Here is a 22,580-nt window from a genome sequence, read left to right on the forward strand (position 1 = left end):
AGACAACGTTACGTTGAATTACAGTTGGAGCACTTCTACGGCTTCAATCGGAAAGAAACTCTCCCAGGTACAAAAGATGAAAGGAAAACTGATTTTCAACCAGCTTTGTATCATTACAATGTCAGTAGTATATGCAAATGAACACTGGTTAACTTCCCTCCATGTTGCCTGTACCCAGAGCTCCCCGTTAATTTGCTGGCAAAAGTCCGCCGGATGACGCGTTTACTTTTGCTGGCTCTAGGACTACAGATTGTACTTCTGTATTTTTTGTATGCCACCTCCACGGGCAGTTGGATCAAGAGAGGGGCGGCTCCTCACTGCTCCAAAATCAAACATCCTGTGTGCCATTTTGTCTACTCAGTTACACTAAAACAACAAATGGAAGACAATGGCAGAAGGAAATGTTCCTGTAATGTCAGACATGGAAGAAAACTATTTTAACAGTTTTTTTCTGGAATCTGACATTCTGGGCTATTTATATGAGCCTTGTATTGTAGTATTTAGAGCTGTCATATGCCATATGCCAAAATGATGGACAAATTTCTCAACAAAAAAAAATTAAAAGTAATGACTATAACATAAGCCTATATGATTGTTAAATTATCCAGGAGTGTCCCGTGTTTCTATGTTAAGTAACATTGAGGATATCGTTGAAAGAAAAAATTGAAATGGGAATACAGAAAAGGGAAAAACACTTCCGGAGCCAGCGGCCCCTCCCACTTTGCAACTCTATGTGAGAGCAGACAACTACACCAGTACTGGGTGTAGTTACAGCCAGAGCTGCATTCACCCAGTATCAAATAGTCCACTCTTTTGTGCTTTAGTGAAGCAGAGTTGGACCATGACCAGGGCTCAGCAGCAGTGCAGTTGAGCTCCTTCTTCTCTCTTCTAATGTGATTAGTCCTCAATAGCAAGAAGAGACGCAACCTTCAAGTCAAGACCGGGAAGTGAGTGGGGGTTCCAGTCCATCAAACTGAGTAACCTGATCCCACATCCATCCCTCTCCCCTGATTACCCCTGCGGTGTCTGTCTCGTTCATTCTCCTCAGCTGATTCTCTTTTTTTACCAGTGTCCTCTATCATTTGATCCTACATCATTTCCTTCCTCTATTTTTTCCACAGCTCATAGTTGTCTCTACATTCATCTCCCTCCACTACCATCTGCCTCTTACTCTCAAGCACGTAGGAGTACTCATTTTCAGTTTCTCTTTACAAAGCCAAATTAGTTTATTAATCAAATGCAGTTTAGAAAACTGCTTCTCTTCCATTTTTGGTATTATTTGTATCAGTATGTCTATTATATGTAAAATTTTCCTTATTATGAATTGTTTTAAAATAGGGCAAAACAACACGACCAGGTATTGTTATAGTAACTGATAAGAATATATAAATATATTCATTAAAATAATTTAAAACATTTATTGAAATCATTTATCTCAAAAATACTATTAAGATTCAAGGGTGTACAGATACATTTGGGTTTTGCAAATTATACATTATAAAGCCAGAATAAATATAATGCAACACCAAACATATTCATTCTCTGTACCATGGTGTGTAAGAGTTTTTACAATTATATCATGTGATTATATAAAAGTATTGTATTGTAATGTATTATGTCAAAGTAAAGTGCAATTTATTTAGTGACATCAAGGATTTTATGGTATGGAAGCCCATTTATGCGAAGAAATGGTAAGTCAAAAATTGACTTTGTCATAATTTTAATTTAGTAACTCATCATTTTGGCTTACCATGAGTATTTTTATTTTCTCATGTATAACTTTTCATCTATTTTTCCCCTGGCAGAAATGGTCTTTCAAAGTATGACACTAGTTATTGTCAAGTAAAAACACTGAGAAAAAAAAGTCTCTCCCCAAGACTTCCTCTAATTTAATACCAGGCAGAAAAGACCACACCTAACAATGATGTCACAGTCTACTGACCACACCCTCGAGTACATTTCTACACACTGCGGCAAAACGAGAAGTTAAACTGCTGGAGGTCAGCAAAAACAAGATTTTAAGTTGATGTTAAACTACTCTTCTTATTGGATTTTTCTAAGGTTAGTGGTTACCAAAGAGCATCCTAAACATTGCACAACAATACAGTAAGGTGCACAGCTGACCCAGGGAATTTACTAAGACTGGAATTCTAATAACTACAAATACAATTGTCTGATTAGAATAATGGTGACGATATTTGTTGATACTTGTTTTTTTGTATACTATATATACTGTGAGGTGCATTTCAGTTTCTCTTGACACAGATGGCTACTCTAAGATCAGTGCTTTTTGGGTAGTGTTACGAACACTCTTGAGGAAGACCATGAGGCTGGATCCGCCGGTTCCTGTGGTGTTCAGCGCAGTGCCCACACCTCTGAGTGGGCAGCCCATGGTGCGGGTGTGATTACCGGGCACAACAACGTACTTGGTCACAATACTGAGGTGGTAGTTCCGTAAATCCACCAATGCTGAGACACAGGAGTTGTAGGCCTGGCAGAGATCAGAGCTGTAGTGGGACAAGATGAAGTCTCGCAGAGAGGGACAGACAGACAGAGTTTCTATCAGTTGACGGTGGGCAGGAGGCATGTAATCCCTCATGCGTGTCAGGAAGGCTCCTAGATGGAGTGAATCAATGAAGGGAACAGAAAAGAGACTTTGAAAGAAAGAAAATAACAACCTTTCCTGGAGACATTTTCTGTCAGAGTAATCAACTGACTGCACAAACAGTGTGATTCATTTATGAGAAGCATCTGAGTGGGTCAAAGGTTGAAGGAAATGCATCTTTACCTGTCTCATTCTCATGCTGGATGCACAGCAAAGCATCAAAGCACTGAATAGCTGAACTCTGGGCTGCACTTCCGCCTGATAATAAAATTGGCTCATTGCTCACACCTTCATACAACAGCCCCCTTGGAAGCATTGGGTTGTCTCGCCACCTAAAACAGTTCAAACCACATACATGTTTTATAAACCTCCTTTTTATAGATGCACATGCAATTACAAGCACATGGTACCATTTTATATGTTAAACATACAGTTTGGCAATGGTGAAAAGTACAATAGAAGGGTAGAAGTAGAAGGGGATGTTGATGCCTTATAGCAAGATAAATCTGCACCATATGAGATAAGTATTAAAAGCATTAATAACTTCAGTATGCAGGACATTGTAACGGCCCTAAAACTCACCCCGAAACAAAAATTCTCAATGTTCCATGAAACGCAGTTGGATCTACATGATCTGCAAAGAGCATAAATTCAGTTATTCTGATTACCTTGAATTTCCCTGCCTTCATAAAAGGTACAGCATGTAAGTTGATTGAATTCAGATTGGGCTAGGTTTAATTTTACAAAGTAAAGTTTTAATCTAAAACTTACTGTGCATGAGTTTGAAAGTTTCCCTCATTTTCTTCAAAGACTGAGTCACTTTGACGAGACCTTTCTGTATGCCAATTAGGTCTGAGGTTTTCATAGCATGCATCACCTCCAGAGCCCCCTGGTTAGAGTTTAAAGTTTAAAATCCATCATTAAGTGCAAAGGGACAGACACATACAGTATGTGGATGGGAGGCAAAAAAGGAAGGGGACAGATGAACAGACAGCATTAGGCTGAGGTTCAGAAAGAGTTAACATGAAAAAGAGGAAGAGTAACAACAGCCAGTACTAACCGTTATACCTGAACAGGCTGCCATCTCAACCAACAATGACACTATGAAAAATCCCCTGCAACTCTCACCACCAGGAAAGGAAAATATCAAGTCCATGTTCCTATTTTTGAAAGTAATGTTTAGAAAATATATGAGCTGAACACATGAGTATCAGACAACGAAAAACGTGCAAAAGTGCCATTGAGAAATTCAAAACAGACTGAATGACTTTTCTTTTCCTTCTACTCACCCACTTTCCATATCCCTAAATGAAAATGAAAGAAAAGAGAAGTTTTTTCAGTGGACAAAAAAATACCTAGCTATTTTTCTATGTGAGTGACATACAATTTAGACATACATTTTTACTGTAATTTTTATGGACTATGGACATTAAGTCAAGACATTAAACAAGGCAACAAAACAACATTACTCACCCTGCGGGATCCCTTAATTTCCAGTTGGCTAAAACTGAATCTGCATAAGTCAGGATGGGTGGAAGGCCGAGCCTGCGAGATACCAGCCAATAGGGCCAGGCCAGGGCTTTTGGGAGGATCTGTCAAACAACCATTGTTACATTTCAATCCAGTGGTGCTGCCTTACTGAGATATCAGCAATTTTTAGCCACGTTAGCGGTACGTCTCTAGGGTTGGCAATGGCTGTTGGTCTGTCCACCACTTTGGTCCTGACTGAAATATCTCAAAAGCTATTGTATTGCCATGACATTTTGATGCCCAGAGGATGAATCCTACTGACTTTAAACATTTCCCTGACTTTTCTTCTAGCGCCACTAGTTGGTCAAAGTTTTCAAATTATCCTGTGAAATATCTCAGCATCTACTTGATGGATTGGTACAAGACATTTAGTACAGACATTCATGGTTCCCAGACAATGTATCCTAACGACTTTAGCGATCCCTTGACGTTTTCTCTAGCGACACCATGAGGTTCACATTTGTAGTTTTAAGTGAAATGTTGGATGGATTACCATGAAATTTGGTTCAAACATTCATGTCCCCCTCTGGATGAATTGTATTTACTGTACTTTGGCAATCCCCTTGGCTTTTCATCTAGCGCCATCAAAATTATAATTTTCCCAGTACTTGGGTTTATGACCAAATACCGGCAAAATGAATGACATTTCCATCTGCATCTACTTTCTGTTTAATGCGAATGAACAAATGTTAGCATTCTAACAAGCTAAACTAAGATGCTGACCATGGTAAACAGTCTACCTTCTTAACATCAGCATGTTAGCGTATTGACATTAGCATTTAGCTCTTTGTAGAAACTTAGTCTTGTTTTATATGTCACATTGTTAATACACCATTGACTGAAATATCTTTTTTTTCTCATTCCACTGCACTGTTGTGTTTTACCTGAGCAGGTGCCTGTTGTCCTTCCTGCCATACATATCCCATGCTGATGAATCCCAGCGCTAGGTGAGCCAGCCTGAGCTCCCGATGGTTACTCAAGAGATGGGGATTCAAGACCGGCATCTGGATTGTAATCAGATTTTCTGTTTTCACATTTCCATTTTCATGTCCACATTTACATGCATGGATTCTCAACTCTGATTGCACCTAGTCTATGCATTAGGAAGGCTTTGCTCATTCTCACCTTATGAACCAGATCCCGTAGTTTATGTGACTCTATCAGATGTGTGACATTATTTGCCAGGTCCATCCATACCCGATAATAGTCTGGAAGGTTAGTCTAGACGATAAAAAGAATAAAATGTCCAATGATTTTTGATAGCTTTTTTTTTTGCATGGAAGAGTTTCATGTAGATTGTAATCAGTGACATCATCAGCTGATGTTTAGCATGGTGCCTGACTTGCATGTCAGGGAATGACTGGAGCTATCAATCAGAGAGAAAGCACATTTAAAAAGGAGGCAGTAGAAGATTGAGAAAATTAGCCAAACAGAAAACAAGGGATGCCCAGATGGGACTTTATAAACAGACGAGTAGGATGTGCTTAATGCCAATGTTTAATTCAATTTGTCAATGTTGATATCTAATGTTTATAAATCTATCATTCTCATAGGCTGTTAACTGATTTTTCAACTGTATATACTGTCAAATTTTAGGCATATGTACTATTTTATTTCTAATAAATGTCTTCTCAGACATGAAAGAGTTGGTATGACAAGAATATCCAAATTTGGCATTTTAAGTGTAATGAACTGTTTAATGTACAGTGCTATACGTACAGTGCTATACAGTGAGCAAGCTCAGTCATGTTAATGGCTCAGAAGAAACTTGAAGAGACAGGCTTTCATTGGATCAATAACCCTTTATAACCTTACTCAAAAACAAACAAAATTATCTGTTTCAACCCAGAGGGACTATGTGTGCTGCTGACCAAATACATAAACAAGGCAATAGAAAAAGACAAAATTGTCCTCCTGGTAAACAAAAATGTCTCTGTCTGTACAGTATGTACAGTGTTGTTTTTGTCATGACAGCTTGTAGCCTCGTTTTAGATCTGTTTTGATTTTAAAAAAAATACTATACAGATAGGGAATGTCTGTTGTATGAGAAAAGAAAAGACAATAAAACTTACCAGTGGCTCTTCAAGGAGAAATCCCAGCTCCTCAGAAATATCAAATGTATCAAAGTCTGCCTGCAGTGTTTCTCTGATGTTAGTCTCCATATGCTCTGCCCTGTAGTTTGGCTTAAAGAGGAGAATCGCTCGGTGCGTCTGACACACAGATATAGTACAGAATATAAGTGTTAAACTTGTTCTGTGCCTGCTTTTACCACCTTTGTCACATCCCTTTTTTGCACACTCTCAACAGCAAAGAGCCAATCAGATTTCTTGTACTGTAATGTCAGGAGTTCACAGAGCAAAGCTGAAATTCCCATTTTTTTTGTACAGTATGCAATACAAAATTTTCCAATTTTTGGCAGTTGATGAATGCAAAACTGAAAAAGAATAGCTGCTGTCAAAATTGTACTTGCACACATTCTGCTAAACGAACCAGTAAAATATGACTCAACCTTTGCATTAGTGATGATTATATTTATATTTATGAGTCGGTTATTGAGACAAATACCAAAAGATTTAATAATGCACACTGCTGTCTGTTCCAAACTCAATGCTTACGCTTGTGTTGATTCCTCACCACTGAAAAACATTTTGACTCTCAAATGTGTTATGTAACCAGAAAGAAAAGTCTTTGTGGATAAAGGTTTTGAATTATTCTCATTTTTCAACCCACCATGCCTTCTACACTTGCATAGGTCATTACATTTATATGTTGTTGCTCTTCAACAAAATACTTGACACACCAACTTTGTTTACATATATTAGAGTTAGATATTGTCCTCATATTCAGCTATCCATCATCATTGGGGTTCTAAAAGTCCACAATAAGATGGAGAGCTATAGATAAAGCACCAGACTGAGACTAAATTTTGCAAACTTAACCCAAATACCTCAGTCAAAACCATCCTTCCAGCTCATTGACTGGGGGATGGAATGCTTCCAAAAATCTAACCTAATGTATTATGTTTTTTCTGAGTGTTGCTCTGGTTGACAACTGACACAACAGAGGGTGTTAGTTTGAGAAAGGTGACCCCATTTTATCCACAACAGAACACTAAAAACTGTGATATGATTGCAAATGTGGGACAAAAAAGCAGTTTCAAATTTTCCACAGATTAATGTCTTGCAGGATTGTGTGAGGTGAGAAAAATCAAGTGATAATATTTATTTGCATTATCTGCATCATTTTCTGTAATATATTTATTTGTCTCCTGCACTCCTTTTTCCAACCATACGACACAAATGTTGTCTTTGAACATTTTGATTGCAGAGACAAATATTGTATTTGTACATTCTTGTTCCTACATTTTAAGTTCAGCTGATGCTTAACAAAGCACATTTTGCCGACTAATTATTCTCTTTGAGCTCTCTCTTTCGTACCTCTGGACCACATTTGTCCATCTATGAAAGTCTCACTAAATACTCTAGTCCAACCTATATTGGTCATTATTTTACAGATGTCTTTCAACAATCAGATATCAGATATAGTCAGAAAACAAGCCTCATCTGAAAAAAACTGTAATAAATTCTCCACAGTGGAGCACTATATACTTTACTAATCTTTAGTAATGCTGCATGGTGGCTTGTCACTAAGGCAGTACCCTCAAAGGTACAGCAGTTGTACCATTGACAGTGGGTACTTATTTGTACCCTTGTGGTTTGTATCTTAAATATAGAGACCAGTCTTGTACCTCCGGTGACAATTTTGTCACAAATGTAAAATGCATATGCAACAAAAAAAAAATTCACCTTTAAAAAAAAAGTTACAAAATTGGCTTTTACAGGGTACAGTAGTACCCTGTATATTATTTATATATTTGTATTTACATATATATATGTCTCTGGTAGAGGACCCGAGCTCGAAGGATGAGACCACCCGCGGAGGGTGAAGGACAAAGTTTTTTTTATGTAAAATCCATTCTCCATCAACCTTGACACTGCTTGCATGAAAGTAACAGCCATGACAAAAGAACCAACATTTTACCACAAAGGATGCACATGGTGTCTACATTAAAAATGTACTTGAGTTGCCAAAATAGTGGAATTATCTCTGAATGCATTACATCCATGACAAATACATCTATGACGGCATACTTGACACACGTTGGATAGCTTTGTCTGTAAAATCTACATTACAGAGGTTTTGATTGCCTGTCAGGGCTCTCTGCAGTTCCACAGGTAGAAATAAATGGAGTGCTCACACTTTTTCCAGGCACCTTTTCAAATTCACCCAGCATACCCTGAAGAAAACTCCCAGCACTGTCTGAACTGGTGTCTTTTGCTCAGAGTTTTAGCTATGTTCACAAAATTTCGGCAGTTATGGGCAACCATTTTAAAATATTGGTGCTTGCTCTCAAATCTTATGCACATAACAAACGCAGAGGCCCATACATTTTTATCAGTCTTGCATAATGGATTAAGTAATCACACTTAGGTGTAATAACATCCCCAAATACATCCTTCATTTCTGTCAGGAAGTACATTTAACAACAAAAGACTCTTCTCAGCTTCGAAGCTATCACAATCTCAGTAATCTCTCGACATAACAGAAAAACATGCTTAAATTTACAATTAGGTGGCACACAGTGCGCCATTAGAAAAGGCCACAGCCTGAAAAGGCACCACTTCTGAGAAGCAGATCCAGTAACACCAACATTCTGCAGTCTTTCTGATAACTGTACTGGTTTGTTTGCCTTGTCATTTTGACCAGTGTATATTTTTTGCAGTTCTTCATGTATCTCTTTTATTGTTATGTGTTTCTCTGTATGAGCTTTGCTGATAACTAGTTTCATAACTGGTGGAATTACACCCTCTAATAAATCGTGCATTATGTCTGGTAAAGCTTTTGTTGCATCAAAATAATGCAATTCCTCAAAAGGCAAAGGACTGTATACACCACAAGTCGCTTTATCATCAGGAATTTGTTGGATGCGGGCAAGATGACACATATGTTCTTAAAACAAAGCTGTCTTCCTTGAACAAATGTTTTATATCTCCATAAGTAGCCCTGCAATAGCGACAAATTCTACCAGAGTTAAATTACATGGTAAATCCACCATGTGAGCTAATAAGTTGTGACCAGATAAAGTTGCAAGAGCTGCACAAACTGTGTGCTTAGTTTCATCAGTGGATACTGTAAAACCATCAGTAGCAAGTTTTTTAAGATCATCTAGCATAGGTTTTAAGATGACATTCAAACCACGCTGTTTAGCATACGAATAGCGTACCAACAACGATGAATATCTCTCTGCTGAGATCTATACTTTTTGCCCAAATTGCCTACAGTGTAATAAAAATGCATAAATAAAATGCACACAGCTTGTGTTTGGTTCTTTTTGACCCAAAGGATTTACTATTTTGAATTCATCTTCATAAAAATGCAGCCAGAGCGCATTTGGGTGATCTTTAAAAAACTGGTGTTGTTTGAAAATGTGTCCATCACAGTAGGCTGTTAGAAACTCGCTGTCTGTCTCTGGATTATTCTCAGACAGAATTTGATCCTGGATGTCCTCATGAGAACAGTAATTTTTCAGCACCCTGTCAATGACTACATAGGAATAGGAGCCCACTGTGTTTCCTACAGAGTCCCTTAACTTATAATGGGCACGTTCTGTCATATTAAGCTTGGATTTACAATGGTCTTTTATCATATATGGAGATCGAATAGCCTTTGATGCCTCATCAAAAATGTCAGACTGTATGACATTTTTCAGCTCTGGACTTTCTGATATATCAAAACCACTTTTCTGCCGGTGGTAAGCTATAAAAGTATCATAGTTTAAAAAAAAAACACACAGTAAGAAATTAACATCATCAACAATTTCTTGTTGAACAGAGACTGGTAGGTGATTTTTCTCTCTACATTTCAGAATGAACTTGAAAAGACTTTCTCTGACATTGAGTAACAGTTCATCCCTAGATGGAGGATTTTCAATAACTGCGTCTGTGATAGGCTCATCAGAATCCTCATAGTCTACCTCATTATCATTTCCATCGTACTTTTTGTCAGGACATAAAACACATGTCATCTAAAAGACTCATATTTAGTAAATTTTGACTGGCAGTCATTAAGTCCACACGTAATAGTAAAATTGGCTTCATGGGCATGAATAAGTCCAATGTGCTGAATTAGTTTCATCAAGGTGAATCAGGCACTGTGGAGTGAATAGAGGAGATTTATTTGCCTAGTGACAGTTACTGGCATAGGCTGGTCACCATCCTCTACTATTTTGACAATGTACCTTTGGAGGATCATCAGAGTGTTCTTTAAGTGTCTTGAATATGCAAGATTGAAGACGAAATACATGCAGTAGGTGAGATGATCCCTTCAACAATTCCTGAGCTACGACACACCTCGTTGCTGTCCACTTTAGCAATGTTTGGAGCTCTCCAGGTGAAGCCGATTTTCCAGTCTTGATCAGTCAACTGAGTAGTTGGGTACGGGGTGTCAGGATCCCACTATTCAAAAGATAAAAAGACAAAACAAATTAACATGACAGCCTTATCAAATGGTGTAAAAAGTTATTATTTTTTCTTACATATACACACACACAACCCTGACAAAGTCTGGCATAAAGAGATAGTTCACCCATTTTGACATTATTTTACTTGCTCTCTAAGGAGGTATGTGATCCTGTTGTGATGCTGTTGTTACAATGCTAATTAGACATACTGCTCCAAGTGTAACAAAACGATCAATGTTCTCCTTGAAGATGTACGGCAGAAAGATGAGGGCTGCTCTAAAGTCAGTATCTGCAAGACATAAGATATACTTATATATTTACACAGCATCTTTTCTAATTCAAAAGCAGTGCAGGTAAGTATAAAGGTTAAGTACTACATATTTGGTCCAGTGCAGATGTCAATTTTTGGTTAGAGATTGGAATGTGCTTGGTTATTTAACCAGATGATTGTAGGAACTGTTAGCTTAACAGGACCGGTGAGTTCAAGGATTTGCTTGGGTTTCCGAAGTAATTAAGATTTGTAAGTATAAAGTGATTAAAGTCATTCTCCTTGCAGCAAGTGTAGCAGGTCAGTATGAAGCACTCCCTTCAGCATTCCACAGAAGAGAAGAAAATACAATTTCCCAACATCTGTAGCTTTAATTAAATATTCTGCAAACATGAGGAAAAGCAGCCTAAAAATCAGTTAATAAAAAAAAACATTTATTCATCAAGTTAGCAATCAAGCTGTAAAGTATCTTTACAATTATGTCAAAGAATACATTGTTTAGCCACAGTGATGTTTCTTAATTTGGACTGATGCATATCTGAGGGAAGTAATTAACACTCCATCATTCAGTCAGTGGGACCTGCTACCTTTGTGGCCTAGTGACATTTAGTTGTAAGCATGAAAAATTCAGTTTTTAACAGTGGATTGCATTTTCCGCACAAACATTTTTTCCTTGGAATGGCCCATTTCCGTGGTAAATTCTACAATTTCAGAATTTTGGACTCTTGTGAGGGTCTACCTAGACTGCCTTTATTAGACCCTTCAGGATTCTGCAAACACAGGAATTCACCACAGAGATAAGGAAACAGGAAAATGGTTCATACATGACAAATTGAATGTAAGACATTTAAGACTTTAAGGACATGGAAATACTGTGGTATAGGCAACAACATTTAATCAGTACCTGGTAGACCCTCAGTGAGAGCCTCTTCTTTTGCCTCCAGGTAGAGCTGGGATAGTGGGGATTTCCCTAGAGCCAGATGAAGCACCTTTGGAACAATACAGTTGAAGCCTTCATTGAATCGCCGACACCCGTTTCCCGTTGCTGGATGGATATGTTCCAACTCATCAAATAACTACAGTTGAAAAAATATTGAGCTTTAATCAGTATCAGAGTTCATGCAGACTGATACTGAACTAATTGGGAGTTCATTAAAGGCATATGGAAGTTTGTTGAAACATTGGCCTGCAAGCTACATGTTAATTTTCATGATATAAAACCATTATAATTCACATAGCCATGTCACAAAGCAACATTCTTTTGAAGGGTGCAAAACAACACACATTTATGTTGGTTTCCGCCATTTTGGAAACCAGCTAGCTGACAAGAGCGCTTAAAGTGAAACTAATACAAGCGTGTGTTGTTGTGCAGCCATCAAAACAATTTTTCAGCTTAAAATTGTGTTTTCTGGTCTGTATCTACAGTACTTAATTCATTTTGGAGCAGTACATTCCCAGGGAAGCTCTTGTTCTCACGAGAGGGAAGGAGTTAATGGATCAGACTTGATGGATGTATTACACACGCATAGAGCAGCAAATACCACTATATGGGTACTGTCACTTTAAGAAACAGGGAGGGGAGAGAGAGAGAGAGAGATATTAGAAACACACATCTGAAACTGACATGTCTTGTGTAATTCCATTTTTTTATTGAATGAACCAATCTTGACAGACCTGATAGCTGCAAAACTGTGAAAAAGAAACTGACTTATAAGAGTTTACAGATTTTTTTAAATTAAAGCACTAGTGGACCACCCCACCCCAAAAGAATCTCACATAAACATCAGATTGATAAAAAAAACATCAGATGATGCTATTTAAACCTCTAAAACCTCTACACAACCTTTAATGCAGGTTGTTCTTTTACCAAGATGACAACTGTAATTTGAACCAGCTACAATCAAATTACCCCACATTAATTAAACCACGAACCAGATCATTCATGATGTCCAAATTACAGCTATAACTGTGTTAAATGTGTCCCTGCCTTAATGTTTGAGTTACAACCTAAGTAGGTTATACATTCTACTGAGCAGAAGTAAATGAGGCATGAGGCTGTAGACAGTTGCTTTATTTTTTTTGTAACTCACCAAGAAGTGCACCAATGACCTTTCTCTGACTGCTTCTTGCAGTTTCTACAGGTTGCTTTAATTTGTTCTGGCTAAACTTCTCCTTACTACATCTCACTTCATCGTTGTCAACCAGACGTGCACGATTTGAATTTACGCTTCAGAGACATGTGTCATTTATGCTAGTTGAAACAGAAACATCAATTACCAAAGACAACTATAACATCTTCGTTTGCACTAACAACCTTTTGACAGTGATATACTGATCATGTGTTATTCCTGTCTGGATAGGACATAATGCTAAAGAACATTGATTAGCATGTTTTTTTTTATGACGGACATTTAGTATGCACATAACATTGGACACTTGTAATATCTCTAGTGTTAAGATACCGTGTATAATTATTTGCAGATTCACTTACATAACCATTTCCCTCGAGATGCTTGAGGAAAGGATATTTTACTGCCAACGTCTTTGCAGCTTGCACATATACATATAATTTGTGGGATACCTATGACAGGAAAAGAAATGTAAATCAATTGAAGGTCACCTGCCCGGAAAGAGTGAAGCACCAGGACAAAGAGTATTAATTGTCATAGGGGCAAATATGGTTTTCAAAGACTTTAACATAAAAAAATCTTGTAATTACGACCTAAAAAACCCCCTCATAGATAGCAATTAGAATGGATGCAAAGGTTAGCTTAGTCATAGCTCAACTGCTGCAAGTCTAGGTGATATCTCCTTCCACAAGTAGATGAACTTAACTTTTTTTAACTACTCCTAAGATAGATAGTTGATACGTCAGTGATATTTAATTATTACAAATCATTCTATTGCTTTACAAAGTCTAACATTACCTTCAACACACATACATTGTTTATTGTGTCACAGCTTCATAGAGGTCTTTGATTATTGTGTGTCTGTCCTCTAGGTTTTTCTGACATGGTTCTTTGTAGTCTAGTTTTGTTTGTAAAATGTTGGGATGTCAAAACTAGCAGGCAGTCTCACATTAGCTCCATTGCTGTAAAATAGCAGATTTTTTTGTCTTGTAATTTTAGGTGGAAATCGGCTTAAAATACACAACTTACATTGCTCTGACCATACGAGTTAGTCAGTTACCTACCAATAAGTAAAATGCATTTACAGTCTTTCACAACATTTTTTTTTGCTTACAGAAAGTATTTCTTATAACAAGTGAGGTATAAAAATGTAGGCAGCATTAAAACAGCAAAGTCAGCCCTAAACATTAACTGCTTTCTAGGCAATAATAACTAGAAAAGTTATGGTAACGGTACTCTTAAGCTTCAAGCTGGTCACTCATGCTGAGATGAAACATAACTCAGGAAGATGCTCTCAAAACATTATACACACACTTACCTTAATGTAGCTGAAGAGGTAGATTGCTGACATTCCTCTGGAGACACATGCTCTATAGTCTGTGTTATTACTGGCTCTTTCAGCCTCCACACAAACTGAATTATACCTGCTTCTTGAAAGACCCTTGAAACAAGTATGCAACCATACTGTGAGGCCACAATCAACCGTTTCACATCCACATCATTATCTGAAAAAAGTAAACAGAGGGAAATGAAGTAGCTGCACACTTAACCAGAAAGTAGTCAAGATAAACTCAGCTAATTTAACTTGGGAGATAACATTAGCTTTATGTCCACCACCCAAGGGATGCCTAGCCACGCAAAATTAAAATTCAGTAACATTCAATGTTTCCTCCACCATATAATCTAGATCAACAATTTAAGCAACCCATAAATGCAAAAGTTAAATTATCACCACTATAACCCCTTTTCAGTTATTTACTTTCCATGCAAAGCAAACAGTAACTTTACTCCATTTTTGTATTACTTTGTAGGGAAAGATGTTAACCAGCAAAACCACATGTATCATTTCACAGTAGCAATTTATGCCGTTTTAGTCAGCTAGTACGTGGGGGGAAATTAACTAACATTAGCAAGCTTAGCCAGCAAGCTACAAGCGGCATTTTACATCAGCCGCACTTAGCGAGCTGCCCAGATAGCAATGAAAGTTTGGCCCAAATGTGGCCCACATTTGCCGTTTTGTTAATGTGTTAAGGGCCAGGTCTGGGCCAAATCGATGGCCAGAGGAAATTACCAAAGCTTCACCTTAAAAGGGCCAAATGTCAGGTATCTTATGGGCCAGACGTGAGCCAGATTAGGGCCATACCATACGCTCACCACATGTGCCGTATGTCTGGCACATTGTAGGCCAGGTTTGGGCCAAATCGGGGCCAAAGGAATTAACCACAGCTTCACCTTACATAGGCTGTATGTCTGGCATGTACCAGGAGAGGGGAAGAGGAATTCACAAGTTAATGTTCATGCTGGGTGCCAGCAGGACCTAGAAAATTAATCTTAAATGGACCAGGACAATTTACTACAGGTCCACCTTTGATGAGTCAGATATGCAACAATTTACCTGTTCTGCATTAGCAGCACACCACTCCAAACCTAGTAATAGAGCAGTTCTACGTAGTAACAGACAATGAGTTGAAATGATAAATTCAACATGCACATCAAAAATAACACGTAAACAGGGACTTGTCAAGACAAATAGAATTGTATGATTATGTGCTCCCATAATGTGTCAAATAGCTCACTATCAATGTAACTGTCATTAGGTTTGTTAATTCCCTGGGATTCTTCTTCTGTGCCTACTTTTTACACCACTAGAGGAAACCGTGTCAGTGTCATACCTAGGAGTGAAAACTACACAGTGGACCGATGTGTGTATTATTTGCTTTGGCGTGATACTGCAGTGAAGTTAGCAAATATACAACGTCCAGTTAGACTTTTAAAATAAAGCTCCAAGGCACCAAAACTACTTGGTTAGGATTAGAAAAAGATCATTGTTTGGGTTAAAATAACTACTTCCTTAAAACAATGAACATTGACTATTGGAATCAAACCCCAGTCTTCTGTGTGAAAGTCCTGTGTTTGACCCATCCAACCCCCTCTCTCACCTCCTCCATACATGCACTTTTTGCTCTTTGTACTATGTTCAATTGTCCTTTGCTCCTGTCATTATCGTCCCCTGGTGGTACTGCACCTTCATACACATGTACTTTTCACGCTTAGGTGAGGCAAAACGTGACACTGCCACGGATCGGCGGGTGTATTACACGCTTTGGCGTGATACTGGGCTGTATATTCTCAAAATATATAAAGACACACATGTTAACCTTATTTTAGCCAGAAAAGGTTGGAATCTGCGCTGGTTGTCTGTTGACAAGACTTTAGGAAGGCCAAGAAATAATTTCAGCACGTAACTCCTTGTAACTACAAGTTGTTGTTTTTTACATTTATGTTTGTGTGTAGGTTAATCAAACAAGATACATTATCTTAATTAATGAGCTTTGATTGAGCAAGTCTAGCTATTCCCTCTTTCCAATCACAAAATTATGACAACAAAGCTAATCGAGTCTAGCTGCACTTCTACCGTGAATATCACCACAATAACCACTTCTACACCAAAAACTTCCCCACCACAGGAAGAGACTAGAAATCCAAGCTGAAGTAGCCTGTAGTTCTTCCTTCATCCAGATGAATAAATTGCTAAAAATGCAGAAATGTGAAATAAATTGCCAGAATTGGAAGATGAACTGCATTACCTAAAGAAGCTAAGAGCTGAAATACATTGCTAGAAAAGCTGTAAGCTAAACTGGAATATTATTGAATATGGTTTTCACTTCTATTGCAATAAATTGATTGATTGAGTAGATGCATAAATGTCCTTAAAAACAAATTTTAACATTTGAATGGTTTCTGTATCTTAATATGCAGAAGTAGTAGTTGACCGAAAAACATACAGAAGAAGAATAAATTATAAAGCACTGCTGAAAATGCAGAAATCTGAAATGTATTACTTATAAAATTAGGTCCATCTCTAGTTTCCTATTAACATATTGGGTGATTTTTATTTTGGAAATTCTGGCCCATCCTGGTTTTATATGGGTATGAGAGACAGGTAGATTTGAATTGTGAACTAAGAAATAAGATTTGAATATTTATCCCATTATCAGAAAATTTAGAAAATATAATATATATTTTTATATTTAAAAATATTTTTAAAAGTATGAAAGGTAGTAACATTTTGATATTTGAATGGTTTATGTAGCTAAATGGAGACAGACAGACAGAACAAGGTAGATTTGAATACTGAATCAAACCTGAAACAGCTCAACATTTGATTTTATTAACAGTTGAGGGCAGAGGTATCAACTGAGAAAAATAGCTCAACATCAATCCACCAATCAGACAAAGAGGAAGAAACTACTTTGATGATTAATCAGACAATCAACCTCAGCAGTTGTGTAACTGGCTAAGTCACTGAAAACAGTCAGAGACCTGTAAAAGTTCAAGACATCCTTCCCTAGTAAGCTCAGTCTTATCAACGTAACTGTCATTAGGTTTGTTAATTCCCTGGGATTCTTCTTCTGTGCCTACTTTTTACACCACTAGAGGAAACCGTGTCAGTGTCATACCTAGGAGTGAAAACTACACAGTGGACCGATGTGTGTATTATTTGCTTTGGCGTGATACTGCAGTGAAGTTAGCAAATATACAACGTCCAGTTAGACTTTTAAAATAAAGCTCCAAGGCACCAAAACTACTTGGTTAGGATTAGAAAAAGATCATTGTTTGGGTTAAAATAACTACTTCCTTAAAACAATGAACATTGACTATTGGAATCAAACCCCAGTCTTCTGTGTGAAAGTCCTGTGTTTGACCCATCCAACCCCCTCTCTCACCTCCTCCATACATGCACTTTTTTGCTCTTTGTACTATGTTCAATTGTCCTTTGCTCCTGTCATTATCGTCCCCTGGTGGTACTGCACCTTCATACACATGTACTTTTCACGCTTAGGTGAGGCAAAACATGACACTGCCACAGATCGGCGGGTGTATTACACGCTTTGGCGTGATACTGGGCTGTATATTCTCAAAATATATAAAGACACACATGTTAACCTTATTTTAGCCAGAAAAGGTTGGAATCTGCGCTGGTTGTCTGTTGACAAGACTTTAGGAAGGCCAAGAAATAATTTCAGCACGTAACTCCTTGTAACTACAAGTTGTTGTTTTTTACATTTATGTTTGTGTGTAGGTTAATCAAACAAGATACATTATCTTAATTAATGAGCTTTGATTGAGCAAGTCTAGCTATTTCCTCCTTCCAATCATTAAATTATGCTAAGCTAATCACCTGCTGGATCTCATATTTAGAGTACTGACAGAGAGCAATATTGATGTTCACTTCCCAAAATGTTGAGCTATTCCTTCAAATCTTAAAATGTTTATTTGTGTCTTGTACTCTTTTGAAGTACAAACATGAACAACAAAACTGTGTAAGAAGCATTTTATTATTTTTGATCAGCAGAAATTTGATACCAAGTTTACGTGTTCATGTAGAAAAGCACTTTTGTGGAAACGGTGCTGGAAACATCCATTACTATTGTAAAGGAATATCTAGAATCATTTCCAAGTAGTTTGGCTTGTCCCACTACAACACCTTAATCTTATTCCTGGCACATTTCATGCTTTCTCTGTTTGGAATGCATGTAATATATAGACTCAAACACATCTGCAGTAGCTCCGCAATCAAGGCCCAGTGGGGTACATTGAGATGCCAAGTGAAAATTTAAATGTTGACCAAGGCTGTGTACCAAATTTGAGCCTTTGAGAAGGTTGTGCCAGTTTCCTTGCATTACAGAGCAGTGCAAGCTCAGTCCAAACAATGTGAAACATCTCATCAAAAGAAAGAATTTCCAAAAGGCTTCATCAATGCATAATTCTCTTTAATTCTGACAGAAAAAGACCAGATTTCCCTGCTTAAATTGTATTGTATTGTATTCTAGGCCAGGATGTGTATAATTATGTGTATGTTTTTTTATATACCTTATTGCATAAGTGAGTGCTTGTTTGTGTGTGTGTCATGTATAATTTTTTATATCAGGATGCTGTGGGAAATAGAAATATTTATTGTAGTCCCAGTATTTAGATTTGTATCCAAAGATGATGATGACTTTTCAAAAAAAGTCATTAATACCTCTGAAATATGAGTTCATATCTATGGATACACTGTAGATCCTACTTAAAATTACATCATAATCCATTATGAATTATGTATGAGTTGGAACTTAACATGCATAAAAAAATACTGCTGGATTTTTTTTCCAAAGGGTAAACTAGTTTCATAGAGGCTGCTTTGTCCTCTGGCACCGGGAGGTTATGGCTCTGGGATTTTATCAGGTCAGGAGTTTAGACCCATATCTGGGCTGCTTTGTCAAACAGCTGCATCACAGCAACATTAGCAGTGCAATTGCCTGCCCCCACCTATCATGCAAGCCCCCGTGCCTCCTATTGTCAGCATGCTTTACTACCACTGCCAGCAATCTCTCAATCCATTTAACCCTCCAAAGCGGCAGGAAAAACAGACAGGAAGGAGAGAGGAGCAGGGGGGATGAAAGCTGTGGTGCTCAAATTAATTTCAAGACCACTTACCAAGTCATCAGACACAGGGGGCGCAAAGGGACGGTAAATTTACTCTGCAAGGGGAAAAGTGGATAAATTGGTAAAAGGGACTTTCAGGACAGCATATGTGCAATGTTATACTACAAGGAGGGAAAGGGGGATACCTACAGCAGCAGTGTTTGGAGCTGAGGTTCATCTTGTAGATTTGTACACTGTTTCAGTCACTAATCCTCCATCCTGCCATCCCTCATTTCTATTTCTTGCTCACTGTCTGCTACTCCCCAACTTGTTTTCTTTCCTCTCCCACATCCACATTGTCTGGAGGCAAAAGAATGATGTCCAACTGGCACATCTACTGATGGAAAGAGAACAGCAAGAGCAACGGATCTTGCTCATTCTTTTGCTTCCGGGTTGATAAAAGGACCAGGAGTCACTGGATAAAACACGGAAGGGGAGGGACTTCACCTCTCTATTAGGGGTGTACTAATACACAAAAGTCACGGTTCAGTTCATACACAGTTTCAGAGAAATGGTTCCCAAACAACTGATTTAAATGACGCTGGTCAGTTCTTCCAGCTCCAGCGTTTCATTTGCGCTTGCCGTAGTGTGACTGACTGGCAGGCCAATCAACTTGCTGCTAACAGCGTATGGCTAAAAGTTTTCGGGCAGAACTCGCGCTTGTGAACTTTTATTCCACATTAAGTGCACCAATCTACATACCATGTAGTCTGTGTGCATCCGTTACAGCCGTGTCTTCTATAGTTATCCCAATAATGCATACTATTACTGGTCTAAGTCTTTCTCATCGTCTACATGTATGGGGATCTAATCCATCCTGTCATGCTATTTATGCAGTATGTTTACAATGATTTTTTGTTAAATCAAGTTGCTAATGAAAAACACTTTTGCGTTTAGTTCAATTCATCAAACATTGTGCCAATGAGGTGGGCCAAATCTAAACCTCTCTTCAACAAGATAATCTAGTATTTGTCTGATTAAAATGTATAATTTTTTCCTCTTTAAAATGATGTCAAATTTGCAATTTATTTAAACACAAACCACTGTTTTTAATTAACATAAGGTCTAAAAGGTTTTTGGCTTTGTCATCTCATGTGGCGAGTTTTGCAAATTGCCTTATTTGTAATTCATTCAAAATAATTCCCCATGCACAGTCATCCTTGTTTCAGACACGCTAAGCATTGAAACTAAGGTTAAGAACTTGTCTAAATGTTCTCTATGAAATGTCTTAAATGATGCACCAGCCAAGTGTCAAACATAAACCAGTTTAAATCTCACAGTCCTATCCTCAGGGTAACTTTTTCAAATGTTGCCTAATTCCAGTTGTTATTTACCCACAGTTGGACTAATAACAAAGTTGATTTTACAGCAATTCATTCCTACGCACTGCTCCACTTCACTTTGTGAAAGTGGGTAGTGCCTATTAAGAAAGTGCTGTACCATACTTATTGCATTGGGGCTCGTTAACAAAAGCCTGGCTGATGCTTTTTGGACATACAGAAGTTCTTTTGTTACTCATCAAACTCCAAAGCTGCTGTAATAATTGGCTAAGTTTTCAAGATCTTGGATTTTGAGAAAGTCTATGAGAACTATCACAACCTGAGATTTAGAGCTTAACCTTTTCAGCATGAAGAGGAACACTTAATTGGGGTTAAACTGGGTCAAATTAGGGTTTTGTTCAGACAAAGCATTATAGTTAAGAAAATGTACACTGTACATCTAATACACTGTAATAAATATAATGAACCAAGTCAATCATATGACTTTGTAAACTACAATTGCATATAATTTTTTTTTATAATTGGGTTGTTACATAATTTCTTATAATTGAGTTGTAAAAATATCAGTGTGACTGTGAGATTCGGAGTACACTTCATATGAGTCAATTGACCATAATCCCCATCTTTACTGTTGCTACACATGTCAAAATTTTGTTCTCACATGGTAGATTATTTACAATTAAAACCACTCGAAATTCAGATTTCAGACAGAGCAGGCTTTTCATTTCTAGCCGGCTAACGGCAATTCCACCAGCTGAAATGACAACTGTCAGATTTCATCAGCTGTAGCTAGGTAGCTAATTAAGCTAACATTGGTTTCATAAGTTGGTTGAGCTGTCACTGGCTAACTTTTTAATGTTTCCAGCTGACTCATTTTAACACAAGATATTTTACTAATATTTGTACTAAAATATGCACTTCATTGCTATGTACATGATAGCGTGCTAAAATACTGAGGCTAAAAACAAAGTTAGCATCCTCACCAGCTGATGATCCATGTTGAAGACATGGAAATAGAGAAACATAATTGGTTTTGTATTGCAGTGTAAAGCTAGTTAATCTAAGTATATGGTGACCAGACGTCCCGGTTTGTCTGGGATTGTCCCGGTTTCAAGCTGGGTGTCCCAAATTGTCCCGGTTTTCACCACAATTAAAATATTACACTTGTTTTCAGTGCTTACATAGACGTTTCTCATGTTCTGTCCCACTCATTATCCCCTAACCCAATATAAATATAAACATAAACATAAACAATGCACCACATGTCTGAATTCAACACTGATTTGTCTGTAGGCTATGTATGTCAATCAATCAATGTGTCGTTGTCAAGGCTGTTGCTAGCCTATGAGCCATAGGCAAGCAGCTCTTTCTGACAGAACCTGGCAATATGCTAACGGTTAGATGAGAAAGTCAGTCTTTTATTCTAAAGTAACTTTTTAGCTGCTTAGCTTACACAACAGTTACTTGTTCATATTTTCAAACTGTATAGGTAGTAAGCTAGTTAGCTGGACATGCTAACAATTGCAGATTACAGTAACAGCTTTAGCAGACTAACACACTGTTTAATCCTCTGCACTTTTTAAATGACAGGTATCACTCTAACTACAACTAGGGTATGTGAATGCTCTGATTAATTCAATTCATTTCAGTTCAGTTTTATTTATATAGTGCCAATTCATAACAGAAGTTATCTCATTTCACGTTTCTTAATACTATATACAGAGACCCAACAAATCACCAATAAATATATTCTTTAATTTTGAAACTTGTTATTGTTGTT

General features: G+C 37.6%; 1 protein-coding gene across 1 annotated transcript; it reads right to left on the minus strand.

The window, feature by feature from the left end:
- Window positions 1–1,394: 1,394 nt before the first annotated feature.
- LOC122884667 (indoleamine 2,3-dioxygenase 2-like) lies at window positions 1,395–9,469 on the minus strand. The gene is made up of 10 exons (XM_044214880.1): window positions 6,208–9,469; window positions 5,261–5,356; window positions 5,020–5,139; window positions 4,079–4,197; window positions 3,895–3,909; window positions 3,666–3,765; window positions 3,377–3,494; window positions 3,188–3,239; window positions 2,789–2,937; window positions 1,395–2,616 (listed from the first exon to the last, which is right to left on the minus strand). Exons 1-10 carry the CDS (start codon window positions 6,295–6,297, stop codon window positions 2,270–2,272), a joined length of 1,206 nt encoding a protein of 401 aa, XP_044070815.1. The 5' UTR covers window positions 6,298–9,469; the 3' UTR covers window positions 1,395–2,269.
- Window positions 9,470–22,580: the final 13,111 nt, after the last annotated feature.

Source organism: Siniperca chuatsi, linkage group LG11 (assembly GCF_020085105.1).
Source record: "Siniperca chuatsi isolate FFG_IHB_CAS linkage group LG11, ASM2008510v1, whole genome shotgun sequence".
Taxonomy (NCBI): Eukaryota; Metazoa; Chordata; class Actinopteri; order Centrarchiformes; family Sinipercidae; genus Siniperca; species Siniperca chuatsi.

Bases quoted from the DNA above. Each gene is read 5' to 3' on its own strand.
- LOC122884667 (XM_044214880.1), bottom strand. From the start codon at position 6,297: ATGGAGACTAACATCAGAGAAACACTGCAGGCAGACTTTGATACATTT. The intron at 5,140-5,260 runs GTGAGAATGAGC...ATTACAATCCAG, and splicing joins TACGGGATCTGGTTCATAAG to ATGCCGGTCTTGAATCCCCA. The intron at 3,495-3,665 runs GTTAGTACTGGC...AACTCTAACCAG, and splicing joins CAGCCTGTTCAGGTATAACG to GGGGCTCTGGAGGTGATGCA.